Consider the following 15632-nt stretch of genomic DNA (forward strand, 5'->3'; position numbering starts at 1 on the left):
AGAGAATAAAATGAAAGCAACCTCCTGCAGTCAAATTCTGTCGCTTGAAAATCTGTAACAAGCTCCCGGGCATTTTGTATTGACTGCCCACATCAATGTAATGGGGGCCATAGGAAATGGCAGAGTTTATTCAAACATAAATGCCACTCAACTCCATCACCAGAGTGTCTGACTACAAGGTTACTGGAACCAAATCTCAAGTTATATCTAATCAAACTGATGGGACCTCTAACTGAACTCCTTAGCTCCCCTGAGAAGGAAGGGACAAAGAATGATAAAATAAGCTCCTATCTGTGCTGTTAGGTAAAAGACACAAAATGAGGGAATAATTTTTTTCTTTTTTACCACATGAATATGTTTTCTTTTTAGTACTGTTAAAAAATAAAAATAGATCCTCAGATAATTTTGATATATGTTGTTGGGTCAAACTCATCTGTTAAGTCCCTGGAAAGTGTGGGAGGGAGTGGCAGTGGCAGAACAGGGAAGAGAAGTCATGGCATTGGTTGACTGATAGGGTCTGTTAAGGGAGCCCTGCCTAATTGGTTGTCTCTTGGCCTGGAATTAAAGAACACTGGCGCTGTTAAATGCTCTACTGAAATGCAGCTTCGGAAGCATTGCTCCTCAGGATAACAGAAATGACAACAATGGCAAAGCTGTCACTTCTTATGCATTATATAACTTCATCTATACAGCCTTTTGAGAATTATGAAGTTGTCGTTTAAAACTGAAAAATGAAATAATCAGTCGAGAGTCACCCTTAGATTTATTAAACATTTCCCAAGCTCTTATCCTGAGCCAGACATTCTATTAAATGCTTTATGTACGTAATCCTATTTAATCCCCCCAGACAACCCTGAGAGGTGAACATGCACAGTAGGCACCGGGTGCTCATTTGCATACATGAGTGAGTATCTGTCCCAATTTTATGTGTGAGGAGCTGTGGTTCAGAGACCTTTGGAAACTGCCTTGAGGTCACCCAGCAAGCAAGGAATCCAGCTGTGGTCCAGCCATCAAATCTGTCTTCTTTGTCTGTGTTACACTGCTTTGCCAGTGGAGGAACGTAGGAGGCTAGCTTTAGGATGGCATTTCCATATTGCCCCAGACAGAGGGACAGAGAAGCTCAGACAGTGTGGCTGACAGTTAATAGCCTAGAACAGGTGTCTCGCTCTGCCAAAGAGGGGCCTTCCAATACAGTTTTCTGTCTTAAAGCAACGTCTGTGGGAGAGCACAGTAGGTTTCTCTGCTTGACACCATGATGGTGGTTAGAGATTGGTTAGATGTTTCTCAAGCCTCTGATTTATACGAAGTCTGTTAGTGCCCACCTACCCCACATTTATACCAGGAGTCAGCAAATTTTTCTTGATAAAGGGTCATACTGTGAATTTTTTAGGCTGGTGGGCCATGTGGTTTCTGTCGTAACTATTCAGTGTTGCTATTACGGCACGAAAGCCGTCCTAGACAGTAGAAAATGAATGAGCATGGCTGTGTCCACTGAGACTTGAATTTCACATAATTTTCACACGTCACGAAGTATCACTTTTCATTTTTCTAATAATTAAAAAATGTAAAACCATTCTTAGCTCATGAGCCAGACAAAATCAGGTAGCAGTTGGATTTGACCCACGGGCCATAGTTTAGGTTTACGGACGCCTGAAGCAAAGATGCTGGCGATCAGGTCAAACCCGTCGTTGTCCAGAGAGGAGACTAGTGGCCTCGAGTTGTAGGCTGACTAGAGGGGTAGCTGGGATTAGGATCTGTATTCCCTATGTACTCATGGTAGAAGGCAATGCAATGCTGACCAGTCATTTAAATAGAATGACTGGGGGAAAAAGTGCTCAATTAATTAAACTGGTTAATATAGTCATTCCATCTCTCATATCTCAATGATAATTTTCAAAGGATTAGAATGAAAAGCCTTTTCAAATAATTATAATATCCTAAAGAGATGTTTAACAGTATAATTACATTAGACATGCTTTCATGTTGCTGTAAAGATTTAGAAAATGCTTTGAGGATCATGAGGAAGCTCTGAGTTATCATTATGACTATTAATTATCATGTGTGCCTGGAAACAAAAGAACCTGATTATGTGTGCTTACTGGTTATTTAACCTCTCTGAGTCTTAGCTCTCTGGTCTTCAAAATGCGGATATAATAGCACCTACATCATAGAACTGGAGCAAGATTTAAAAAAAAATACATAAAGCACTTAGAGCTGTGTCTGGCACATAGTAAGTGCTTAATGAATGTTATTATAATCATCAGTGATTATGAATGTTATTATCATCACATTCACCATCATCATTATCACTGGGTCAAAAGAGGTTAGGTGTTGTTACAACTGCTTTGAAACCAGGCACTGGGTCAGGCAAGACACCTGAGCCAACAGGAGGCAGGTGTATAGGAACGCGGCTTTCAAAGGATAAAAAGCTTTATCTTCAAAGCCAGATTTCCTTTTTCTCTGGGGTTCTTTCCAGGGGTCACATACAAGCTATTCAGCCCTCATCGTCCTGCTTGGGCGGACACCGTTAAGGGGCCAAGGAGAAGGTTTTTTAACCAGACCTGGGATGCCGGAGAGAGTGCTCCCTCCATCTCCTCCCCTTGAGATCTAGAAGAGGTAAGTTAGAACAAATTGAAGAACTTGCACTTTATACTCTGAATGGCACAAGTTGAATGTGGCAAGTTTCCCCAAATTGTCAGATAAATTCTTAGATGACAGCTCCATAGAGAGGATAGTTATAGGGAAGTACAGTTTGAAAAGTCTGGTTCCATTAGAAATGCTTGAAAAAAGTGGGGATGTTCAACCTGAAAATAATGGAAGACTAAGAAGGGAAGTGAAGGATGTATTTGAATCCCAGAAGGGCTGTCGTGGGAAAGAGGTAGAAGACTTGTTCTCTAAGGTTCTGGAAGGCAGGCCAGCACCAACCAATGGACAGAAGTCATGGGATGCAGACTTTGGCTAAAATAATAGTGACAATAATAACCACCGTGCCTAACGTATATCAGACCTGTACTGTGTAGTAGTAGACACTGTGCTGAGAGCTTTATTTGTATGATCTCATTTAATCCCGGTGACAATCCTGTGAAGCAGGTACTTTTATCATTCCCACATTGCAAATTAGAAAACTGAGTCTAAATGAATGGAGTAGCTTCTGCCTAACATAACATAGAAAGTGAGGGGCAGAGACCATAGTCATAGCAAGTGACAAGACTCTGGGCTTCTTTTCTAGCCATTGTACATTCTGCCCCCTCAGCGTTAGTCCCATCAGTCTGATTCATTTATCTTCTGTCCTGCAATGAAGCCCTTGCCATGGCCTGCATCTTTATACTAAGAAGGAATTAGCAGGTTTCTAGGAGACCCAGGTGTTAGTCTTCAGCTCCTTTAATGGGTGCTGGTCATTGGGAGGTGAACCACAAAGCTCTTTATTTCTCTCTCTCTTGGGGTCTTTCCCAGCTTTCTCTCTGACTGCAGCCTTGCTTCTCATCTCTTTTAGACCTAGAAGACCGTGTGACCCTAGAGAGCAGGAACCTCAGTCCCCACGGTATCCACAGCCCAGTACCTGGAGCAGGCTGACTGCTTAATTGACACCAAGGGGTGAAACATATACAACAAATGTCTTCACTCACCCTTTGCATGGTTTTCTTGTAAGTTTCCATCCTGTCACCTGTCAGTCTCTCAGCTTTCATCTTGTGGACCAAAGAGTTCTTGTTATTGACTGTTTCTGTGTGTGTAGTATATTCTGAACTGGGTCATAAATAAGTAGTGTCAGGAAAATAATTTTAGGGACAACCGCATAAGTTCTGTCCTGTCTTCGAACTTCATGAGCTGTCTACCCTAGGGTAGTGTTCTCACCTTCTCCAGGCACTAGATTATTGATCTGCAAAATGAGGGCATTGGCTAGATCAATGATCTTTCAAACTGTTGTCCCAGGCTGTAGGCATTTCAGAGGCTACCACGTTGAATTAGTGGGAGGGCAGAAGGATGACATTCTGGATTCCCACCCTCCCTCTTCCACCAAAGCGGCTCCACTTTTTATCTGTTTTACATACTGGGGTTCTCCCCAAGATTCCATTTGAAACTAGAGCTTTAAACGAAAAAGTTTGGAAACTTCTGAGCCAGTCGATTTCTCTCTTAAGGGCTTTTCCAGCTTTGATCTACAATTCTGTGATCACACAGGTGCGTGCGCATGAATATGGATGTACACGGATTCATGGAATATTCCTGGGGTGAGGACTTTGTTGTGTCCTCAAATAACCATGTCTCTGCATAAGGTCTTCAGATTTTCCTATTCTAGTCACTTTAACAGACCGAAACTTGAATGCGTCCTTACCCTATATAATCCCTCATAACATAGGCTTATCTGGTTCCTGCCAAGTCAATAAGACATTGCAGCTGTGCTTAAAGCAGCTAAAACACCATTCGATTTGGGAAAAAACCACTAGTGTTAACTCTTACCCAAGTACATTTGAAACCAGGGAGGCAGGTACCTGTACGCTTGGATATCAGCAAACACGCAAACAGACCTATCCCCCGAACACAAGTCCACTGCTGACAGATTATTTTAAAAGGTAATCTCACAAACCAAATTCTCTCAGTCTGTGGGTTTAGGATAAAATGCTGGCATTTTGTGGCAGAAGGTCAGGGGCCCCCAGATTGGGCTGTCAATGCATGAAAAAAGAAGTGCAGTATCTGGCCTGGGGTTGGTTGGTCTTTCAGAACCTCCCTTCATCTTAACTCTGTTCTAATTGGCTGCAGTCATGGGTAACACCTGGCCACGGCCACTTCAGAACAAGAGCCAGAGGGTAGGGGTGGGGTGGGCTTGTATGGCTGGTGTTCCTGGCCGACTTGAAACCAGCAATACCTTCCTTTCACCTGATCCAAACCTTCCTGTCCAGTGAGGCTCAGGCAAAGACTATAGCAAGCCCACCTTTGATGAAATGCCAGCTTGAACATTCTCAGGGGCTCCATAGAGCAGGCACCCAATGAATGCTTGGTGAAGAATGAATGGAAGTCCAAACGTATGATAAATTTGAAACCTACTAGGAATGGGGAAAGGAATATTCTTGCTATTCATTCATTCATTCACTCATTCACCTGTGAGGATCTAACATTGCCAAGTACATACTGGACAAAGGGATGCAGCAGAGAATAAGATAGGTTTGGTCCTTGTTTTCAAGTTACTTAAGGTTTAGTGAGAAAGGTCTGTATTACCCACATTACTATAGAGCAAAGTAGGTAGAACCAAACCTGAACATGGAACTCAGGGAAGGCTCCCAGTGGAAGCAAGGAAGCTGAAAGAAGAGGAGGCTTTGGCTGGGTGAAGAGTGCAGGGAAGAACTCTCTAATTGGAAAGCACACATGCTCGGAGATTCTGAATCAGAGTGACAGAGGGCGGTGAATCAGAGGAAATGTGTGTACACATCAACCTGGATTCAAATCTCAGCTCTGCCACCACCTAGCTGTGTGACTGCAGGGAAGCTACTCAACCTTTCTGTGCCTTGGCATCCTTTACTGCAAAATAAGAATCATTATAGCAGCTATCTCATAGGGATTAACTGCATTAGTCGTTATCAAATTCTTAGGACAGTGCCTGCTACATAATAAGTACTCACCTAGAGTACTCTAGTGTCTGTTTGCTTTTCTGTCTTAAAAAAAGGGACAAGTAAGGAAGTGAGGACTGAACCTTTCTAGTTACATATTACCCCAATCTCCTGCCAAAATAGGTACTTAAGGGGTCTGTCCCTCCTGCTTCTGAGCTGGTAGTGGCAAGGGGGTTCCATGCTCTGGAAGAGCAATTGCAGCTGCTGGCTTGTATATCTGAAATAACCCACTGACTGAGCATGGAAAGGGCCTTTCCAAATCAGCCAAGGTGTGCATGGCTGGCAAGGGCAAAGGATGCAAACACCCAGTGCTTGAGATGAATGGAGTGGCTTCTCCCTTAGAATGAAGGGAGCCAATGTGCTTCGAGAATTTTGTTTGGCACCTCTGGACCACAGAGAGAGGCAGGAAAACCAGAACCGTAAATTGCACATCTGGAAAGGTCCTTTTGATCATTTAGTCCTTTTGAAAACCCTTGAACAAATCTGGAACAAATTGAGACCCTCAAAAAAATAGAATTTTTTTTTAGCAAAGATAATGAGTCAGTGGCAGAGTTGGGATGAGACCCCAGGCTTCTGCTGCACTCACTGTTGTAAAACTTGATGTAAATTAACTCACTTTATCTTGTGAGGTATGCATTAATATTCCCACCTACAGATGAGGAAACTGCGGTACAGAGAGGTGAGATGACTTGCCCAAGGTCACACGGCTAGTAGGTGACTGAGCGAAAATTCAAACCCAGGCAGTTTCAGAAGAAAAAGAGTTTATTTCTGAGCTTTCTTAGTTATAATACCAGGCCTGAGAGTCACCAAGGTTTCTTTGATTTGGGCAGTGTTGCCCAATGGTCAACAAACCTAATCTTTGGAATTAGAGAGGTTTGAGTTCAAATTCCAGTTTTAGCCACATGACCTTGGAAAACTTTCTTCAGCAACTTAGACATCCTTTTCTTCTCTCGTAAAATATAATCTCACCTCTCTTGGACGGATGCAGAAACTCTCAGTTCTCTAGAATGGATTATTCTAGAGCATAGGATGTGACTGCAAAGAGTAACATATACTCAGCCTTGCCCTTGCCTGATGGGATGCTTGGACCTCGTAGGGAGTGAGCATCCTTTGGGGTCTGGGACTTGATTTTCTACCCATCCATTTCCTCTTCCCTTCCAGAGGCTCTCTGCAGTGTAAGCTCTGGTGATCCTAAAGTAAGCCGTGTGTTCTCACTGCTACAGAAGAGTGAGGTGAAGCCGAGGGAGAGAGGGAAGGCTGTGTGGGAGGGAGAAGAGGACACTAGGATGGACTCCATCAGTGAGGGGTGACTCTGAGAGGGGCAGGGGGAGTGGGGAGGGAGTGCTTCTCAACCTCTCTCTCTCTCCTATTTCTATATGTTTCTTTCTCTTACACACACACACACACACAGAGGAAACTGAGAGGCAGCAGTGGGGTAAAAGAAGGCACAAAGAACAGAACAAACAATTGCTCCAAATCCCAGCCCAGCTCTCCTGTTCAACTTCCGAGCGACTTCAAACAGGTTATGTCCCTTCTCTGGGTCTTAAGTGCCTCTTTTACAAAATGCGGGAGGGGTTGGGTGAGACGAGCTCCTGGGGACCCTTCAACTCTGGTTCTTTGGGATTCTTCAAGCCAGCGCAAAGGCACACTCTTCATAGGACTACTGGCTGCGTGGATGCACCGTCACGATCCTTCCCAGAAACCTGCAGCCTCCGGGGGCCTCTCGAGCCTCTGACCGCCAGGCTCTGGCAGTTGGGATGGAAGTTTATGGGGCTTGCATTACTTTTTTCACAGAAGATTTTTCTCTGGCATCCTTTTAAAAATTTATTTACATGTTCCAGTTGAGCTGGAAGACAAAGCCAAGTTGCTTCCAGGACAAAAGTAAAACCGCATGCTTCTTAGTGCTTCTGGTATGAGCCCAGTGCAGTGGAAGGCACACAGACATGCTTGGTTCATGTCTGATGTTCATTTGGCTGGCTGTTAGAATCTGTCCTGTGGGAAGGCATGGGGAGGGGCGGGGACAGGGGGTCGTCCAGGCTGAAGGAGCAAACACCAAGAACAAGCAGGGTAGGCGGTTCCTAACACACTATTCCTTATCACTGGGTATTATTCAAGCAGGAACCAGCTGGATGGGCTTCTGTTGGGGATGTTGTAGAGGAGATTCTGGCCTTTTATGGGAAGTGGACTAGATGCCCTCTGAGGCCCATCTCTACCTACTCATTTGCATATTCTTAGCTGTATTCATAGTCCCACGAGCCCTGATCTCTGCTGCTTTTAGCATAGACACAGGGAATTTGCCTTTAAGTGTATGTAATAAGTGGGTACCAACATTGTTTATTTCCTGAGAAGTCATTTCACTCACTCATTCATTCATTCAGTGACTTTTTAAAGAACACCGTTACATGCAAGTCACTTTGCCTGGTGAACTGGGAATTCATCAGTGAGAAAGGCAGACATATTCCTTCTTCCAGGAGCTTACAGACAAACAGGGAGGAAGGTGTTACATAATTGGGTTTCAGTTGTGGATGAGGTTGAGTTTGGCAGGGGGTTGAGGGACCTCAAGGATAGTATCTTGTCCCCAGATATTTAGTGTTTTCTTTCCCCACTACTACTAATGATGGTGATGATGGTGATGACAATGATTATGATGGTGGACATTGTTAACATTTACTGAGTGCTTATTTTGGGCCAAATATTACTATGAGCACTTATAAAGTATTATTTCATTTAATTCACATGATAGCCCATGAGGAGGTAGATGATACCACATTCCTTGTTTTTACAGATGAGGTAATGAAAACTCAGAGAAGGTAGGTCACTTTACTAATATCACACAGCTAATAAATATAAAACCAGAATTCAAACTCAGGTCTGTCTGACCCAGAGCCACCCTTCCCAACTACTGCTCCAGCTCCCTAACTAGAGGAACCATACAGGAGCCAAACGTGACCCTGGGTGGTATTGAGATGGCATGTGCAGAGGAAAGCGGCCGAGTTTGGCCTTACAAAAGGCAGAGACAGCTTTCCCACCACAGGGGAGCAAGGAGATGAAAGAGCAGTTTCTTCTCAAGACTGATATAGCAAAGAGGTAGCAGCATGGAGCTGGGGGCTTGGGTGAGCCGCCACATGGACCAGAACTGCCAACTCTAACATTTCACAGGAGGTCATCTGCCTCCACATGGCGGAAATGGCTGACCACCCCGGTCCCCAAATCCCCCAGTAAGACCTGGGATGACCCGTCCTCCGTGTGTTTCCCTCAGCTACTTTGTGCACTAGAAATCACAGTTGTCCCTTGGTATCCGTGGGGGATTGGTTAAGGAACCCCCGCAGATACCAAAATCTGTGGATTCTCAAGTCCCTTATATAAAATGGCATAATGGTATTTGCATATAACGTACTCTCATCCTCCCGTATACTGTAGGTCATCTCTAGATTACTTGTACTACCTGATAAAATGTAAATGCTGTGTCAATAGCTAGAAATACAATATAAATGCTATGTAAATAGTTGCCGCTGTGTGGCAAATTCAAGTTTTGCATTTTAGAACTTTCTGGATTTTTTTTCAAATATTTTTGACCTGCAGTCAGTTGAATCCACGGACATGGAACCCACAAACATGGAGAGCCAACTGTATAATTATAATGAAATTCTATCAGTGTACAGTGGAAAAGATACCCAATGGGAGTTTGAGAGCCTGAGTTTGAACTGCAGGTTTATTGCTGCAACTGTAGGCAAGATTTAAACTGAAGCCTTCTTATCGAGAGCCTGTGTCCCCCTTGCACCCGTCCCCACCTCCCCCATGCTCAGCAGTCACATGGCATAGTATAAGAACATGGATTTTGGAGTTCTCTAGTCCTGGAGGGGAAGCCCAGCTCCATGACTTTATAAACTTTGTCACTGGAAAACTCACTAATCTTTCTGAACCTTCGTTTCTTCATCTGAAAAATGGGGATAATATTATCAACCTCCAGGACAATTATGAGGATTTAATAGGTAACTGTTTAAGTATATATCATAGTGTCTGGAATGTAGCAGTCATTCAATGAATAATAGTAATCACCATTGTTATTATTGTTGTAGTTACTTATTAGGGGTTTAAGAAATTCTAGTTGAATGGCTCAGGTTAGCCTGGTCATCCTATTCTTATGATCACATCACTTGGCTTTTGCCAGATTCCTGAGAGCCAGACTCCATTGAGGAGTGCTTGCCTTCCCCCTCTGCAGATCAGTCATGTAACATCTTGGATTCTCAGTTCTCATTTCTATAAAGTGGGGATGAGGAATTCTCCCTTGCTTATGTCATAGGAGTACTGTAAGGTTCAAAACCCAGTGGTGCGATTCATGCCAAAACATCACATGAGCTATAACTTGGTGTAAAAATGAAAGGAGTTGCTGTTATTGTTACTGGTGCCCCAGGAGGCACCATATGGTCCACACAGAAAGACAACCAATATCTTCAGTCCTTCAGTGTTTCTCAAACTGGGGTCTCCTGGACCCTTTATAAATTCTCAGAGGTCTGCTAGTTCTCTACAAGAATTTTTAAATGTTGTACTTTTTTATTTCAATGAAAGTCAGATCATCAATATAAACAATCTGATCATTTGTCCCATGCTGTAAGTACTCATGTTTGCAGTCTCAGTGGACTGAAGTATTTAACCATTGGCTCAGTGTTTCCTAAACTGTGCAGACGCATTGTAGAGGTCCACATATCTTCCTTTTGAGAAACACCAATTTGTTCTAAGATTTGCGGCTGATGCATCACAGAGATAAAGAGCTATAACTCTGGAGAGCTCTGGCTGGTAGCTGTCTGCTATGATCACAGTCTCAGAGCAGGGAGTGAAAACCGAGTCAGTGCTGGGCTTGGAGGAGGACTGACAGTCAGACAAGAGAGCTTGGTTCATCAGGGGGCTCCAGGGCCCAGGGGCTTCTTTAAGAAATAATGGTAGAGTTCACCAATTTCTGCAAGGCTCAATTTCACTTTATGGACATACCAATGCTATGGAAATATAAATATACATCTATCCTATCATATATAAAATATGAATACATATATCAGCATATATATGCACAGGCATATATATGCATGTATACATACGGACACAACATGTGAATATGTACAGATGGGTAGATTTAGTATATGAAATTAGGATTCTTCACCTATGCAGAACACTTTAACTTTTTTAAGGCATGGTGGCATTCAGCAACATGTTTGGTTTCCCCAGTGACTCCATGAGCATATAGAATATGAACTATTATTCCTGATGTGGAAACTGAGGGCTGGAAAATTGCCCAAGATCACAAAGATACTAGCTGAGGTTGGTATCTGGACAAAACGCATGGGTTTTCTTTTCTGTTTTTTTTTTATGACTCCCTGTTACAAAGCTCTCCTCTCTGACCCACAGTCTCCTTCCATCCTCTCTTCTAGCGGCCCTCCAAAGCCAGAAAAACATCCCTCCAAAGTGCTCTGTTACAAGAATGCTGTTGGCTTCTTGGAAGCTCCTGCATTCTGACAGGGACAGAAAGAACTGCAAAATAAAATGTAGCTCCCTGTTTTTGTTAAATCTTTCAAAAGCTTCCTTCCTTAGTTTCTAACTCTTATTACACCCTAATCACAAACACTCTGAAGGAGGGGGTCAGTTCCATGCAGCTGCAGGCTAATTATGTGGCGGAATTTCTAAAAATTGTCATCTTATCAATTGCTTTATTCCTCTGAAGGGGGAAGAAAGAGACACAGCACATACTCGACTATGTTTCAGACTGAATTAATTAGTAATTTGAAGCCTAATTATCAACTAATCTATTGGAACATGCAAGTCTTTTGTATTTGGATGCTATATGCAATTTGCATCCTATTAGTTGGCCGTTGTAAGGATTTGAGAGCTCATTAGGTCAGGGGAAAAAAAAAAGAATGCAGATCAGAAGGAAACAGACACCCAAAGGGCTGACTTGGTGATGTTGTGACCGAGGGGTCACTTGGCAACAGATGGAGCCTGACGATGTAATTACCTGAGGTCATTTGGTGGCTTTGAGGCCACTGATGTGTAATTTCTATCTTACCCTGGAGAGGTGATTATGCATGCCCCCAACCTTGCTCTGTGTATTCTCAAGCAGCAGGGTGCCCACGTGGTCTGTGCTGAGCGATGTCCTGATGAAGTGGAAAAGGCATTGGGTGCTGCCCACTAACCCTGGTGCCAGGCCTCGCTCTATCACTGACTTGCTGTGTGACCCTGGCCAAGTCACACCATCTTGCTGGTTTGACTACAAGCAAATGTTTCCCTATAAGCAAATGAGACTTAGATACAGCTGACTTCCAAAGTCCCTTCTAGGACTAAGGATCTGGGATTCAAGGGGTGTCAAGAGTTTTCTTCCTTAAGAAGTCAAAAATTTCATCCTTGCAAATGTGTTTTTTGTTTTTTAAGATTTTTTTTGATGTGGACTATTTTTAAAGTCTTTATTGAATTTGTTACAATACTGCTTCTGTTTTATGTTTTGTTTTTTTGGCTGTGAGGCATGTGGGATCTTAGCTTTCCAACCAGGGATCAAACACGCACCCCCTGCATTGGAAGGCGAATTCTTAACCACGGGACCTCCAAGGGAAGTCCCTTCCAAATGGTTTTTGAGGGTGAAACTCTTGGTTCGCCAAAAATCTTTGGACGGCCATCTGCCATTTAAAATGCAAATATCTCTTGAGAAAGGTAGCATATATATCTATTAACAGCTGGGTCTAAATTAACCTATCGCAAGAAGTCCTTCTTATTTCCAGTCCTGACCCTGAAGTATTAGGACAGCCAAGGCAAGGAAGTTTTGAAGGGGAAAGAAGGTTAAGCCAGGGATCTGAGGCTGGAGATCCACCCAGAAAGAGAGACAGAGCTTAAGAATTAGGCAAGGTGTTTTAGATCCTGCCATTTTGACCTTTACATATACCCAGCCCCTGTGCCTTTGCTCTATTAATGACCTTTGTTCCAAAAGCAAGTAGAAAATATCCATCTCTGGTTCAATTAATAATTACTATTACAGGAATAATCAACACAAAATAACATCGCTAAAACTGAGTGATATCATTTGTTATAGACAAAAGGTAAAAATCACATCTTAAAGGAAACACCAAATCATAAAGACAGGCCAGGATAATAAGCTAACTTTGTAGAAAAAGCTATCATTAAGGAAATCTGACAATTGCTCACATTGGCACATGGCAAAATTTGTTATTTATTAAAATTTGCTGGAAAATAAATAAAATTCAAAAAAAAATTTGCTGGGAGATGTAACCACTTTGGAAAACAGTTTTGACTGTTTTGACTACAGTTTTGACTGTTTTGAGTTTCTCAAAATATTAAACATAGAGTTGCCATGTATCCTAGTGATTTCACTCCTAGGTTTATGCTCAAGAGAAAAACTTGTAACAAATGTAACAAAACTTGTAGTAGCATTATTCATAATAGCCCAAAAGTGAGAACAACCCAAGTGTCCATCAACTGATGACTGGATAAACAAAATGGGATACATCCATATAATGGAATCTTATTTGGCAATAAAAAGGAAGGCAGTACTGATTCGTGCTACAACATGGATGAACCTTGAAAACATTACGCTAAATGAAAGAAGCCAGTCACAAAGGACCGCATATTCTATGATTCCACTTATATGTAACATCCAGAGTACGCAAATCCATAAGGATATAAAGTAGATTTTGCTGGTTGCCTAAGGCTGGAGGAATTTGTGGGGCGATGGGGAATCACTGCTAATGGGTATGGGTTTCTTTTGGGGGGGTGATGAAAACGTTTAAAAATGAGATTGTGGTGATGGTTTCACAATTCTGTGAATATATATAAAACCATTGAATTGCATACTTTAAGTGGATGAGCTGGATGGCATGTAGTTAGCTCTTTAGGAAATAAGACAGGCAAAATAAAATTACATTTGGCTTTGGGAAAAAACTACTGGAAATATCAAACTTCATGATTAAAAAAGTAAGAGGAGCAAAACATGACGCAGGAAAAACAGACTTGTCAAAAACGGTGGTCACAAAAGAAAACTCATAATTGTGCATGTTGCTATGTAAAATTTAACATGTACAAAAAATTATTTTATGAGTCAAGTCTTCATACCATGGAAAATCATTACACCCAATAAAAATAACTACAGCACATTAAAATGAAAATAAATTTTTTTTTAAAAGACAGCTTGTCTATGCCACATAAAAAAGGGAATAAAAACTAAGTTGACATAATATTGTTTATGCTGTAAAACTGTTTCTGGTTAAAGATCTGTCAGCACTAGCATCATTATGATTTAAACATTTATATTTATAAACAGTAAAACTATCACTGGTGTCAAAATAGAGGGTCAAAACCAGTGGGGTCAAAACATTTTGTATCATTCAAAGATGTGGTGATTTTGTTCTTATCGCCAAGTGGCAGAGCCAATTAAAGCTGGAATTGTGATGACTGAGGAAGGCCTGCCCACCAGCAGGGTGTCTTCCAAGGAAGCTTAGAGGTTCACCTTGAGTGTGCTGTGGTTTGACAAGCAGGGATGTGAAGGGGAAAAGGCAAAGCTTGGAAGTGCCCTTCCCACCCACGCCGTTCCCTCCAGCCAGGGACCACAGAAGCAAGCCGGGCACCAAACACAGAAAGACCCACCATTTGAGAGCCTGCAGTGTCCTCTACTCACCAGATTTGCAAGGATATAGTGGTAGCCAATGCCGTTCTTCTCCAGCTTTACAATCTACAAAACACAACGAGAGGGGATGCATTAATCATACTGACAATTAAAGCTACACCAACAATGACCAGCAATTAACACTGAGTACTGAAAATGTGCCCTGTTCTATCCTAAGTACCCAAACTACAATATCACAACCATCCAATGGTGGTGGCGTTGCTGATATCCTTGTTTTACAGATGAGGAATTGAGACTTAGAGAAGTCAAATAAACTCCCTGAAGTTACCCAGCTATTAAGTGCAGATGTAAGACCTGACATCAGTTTTGCCTGATTCCAGGGGTAGAGTAGTGGTATCATAACCCCAAGGTCCAGGCTAGAATGCTCACTTCTTTCCTTCTTCCATAAAGCCTTCCCATACATAGTGGGAATCTTATGTTGTATTGAATTCCTTGTCACTGTTACAACAACATCTGCTGCTTGGGTGGACAGACGGGTGGACGGGTGGAAGGATAGTCAAATGGGTAGGTGGATGATTCCACCCCAGTTCTTGAACTTCAAATCCTTGAATGGACCATATTCAGATACAGTTCCTTCCTTCCCTGAATTTTGTGCCTTCTTCCCTAAACCCGTTGGATACTCAGACATCAATGAGCCATTCAACCCGGAAGCTGGAAGAGAACGTCAGGATCATCTGGTCCGGCCCCTCACTGTACAGATGGGAAGTCCAGGCCCAGAGAGACGAAGTGATGTGCCAGCTCCCACAGCAGTATGGTAGCAGTGTCAGGACAGGGACCTGGCTATTGTGAGCCTTTCCATATGATGCCTGATTCAGAGCCAGGGTCCCCAAACACCCGTCCATCTTCAATGTGCAGACCAACCCTAATTGCAGGCAAGAAAATATTTGTAGAAGGAACTACCCAGCGGTTTGCTTGGGCATCCAGACATTCCACCCAGCAAGGAACAGCTAAGACCGCAGTCCTTGGTTTAGTCCTAGCTGAGCCTGCAAGTTAACTTGATCTATTTCTTTATTATTATTATTTTTTAATCATCAAATTGAGGTTAGTACACCCTGCTCAGTGCCTCTCTCCCCGCACTGTTGCAAGGACGCATAAAACACATGAGAAGCACTTGGGCTTCTTCTCTAACTGAATAAAATTTCATAAAACACATGGGAAGCACTTGGGCTTCTTCTCTAACTGAATAAAATTTCAATTTAACACCCACATTCAGACATCTCCTTAATTGGATGTATGTGCATAGCGGCTCACATTTTTTTTTATGTAGGGAATAATTAAATGCAAGCACACACAATGAATGCTCTGAAACAGTGGTTAGCATGTGAAATTCCAGACTATGGAGTGCCAAGACTTTT

At 42.5% G+C, this 15632-nt stretch overlaps 1 protein-coding gene across 5 annotated transcripts in view; it reads right to left on the reverse strand.

Moving 5' to 3' along the window:
* The window catches only part of GRIA1 (glutamate ionotropic receptor AMPA type subunit 1), a 306659-nt gene that overhangs the window by 120808 nt on the left and 170219 nt on the right, over positions 1-15632 (reverse strand). For all 5 annotated transcript variants that reach the window (XM_049707791.1, XM_049707790.1, XM_004281007.3 and 2 more), the window contains exon 5: positions 14269-14322. In XM_049707791.1, the coding sequence (XP_049563748.1) occupies positions 14269-14322 (54 nt within the window). The remainder of the gene's footprint in view (positions 1-14268; positions 14323-15632) is intronic.

The sequence above is a fragment of the Orcinus orca genome, chromosome 3 (genome assembly GCF_937001465.1).
Source record: "Orcinus orca chromosome 3, mOrcOrc1.1, whole genome shotgun sequence".
NCBI lineage: Eukaryota > Metazoa > Chordata > Mammalia > Artiodactyla > Delphinidae > Orcinus > Orcinus orca.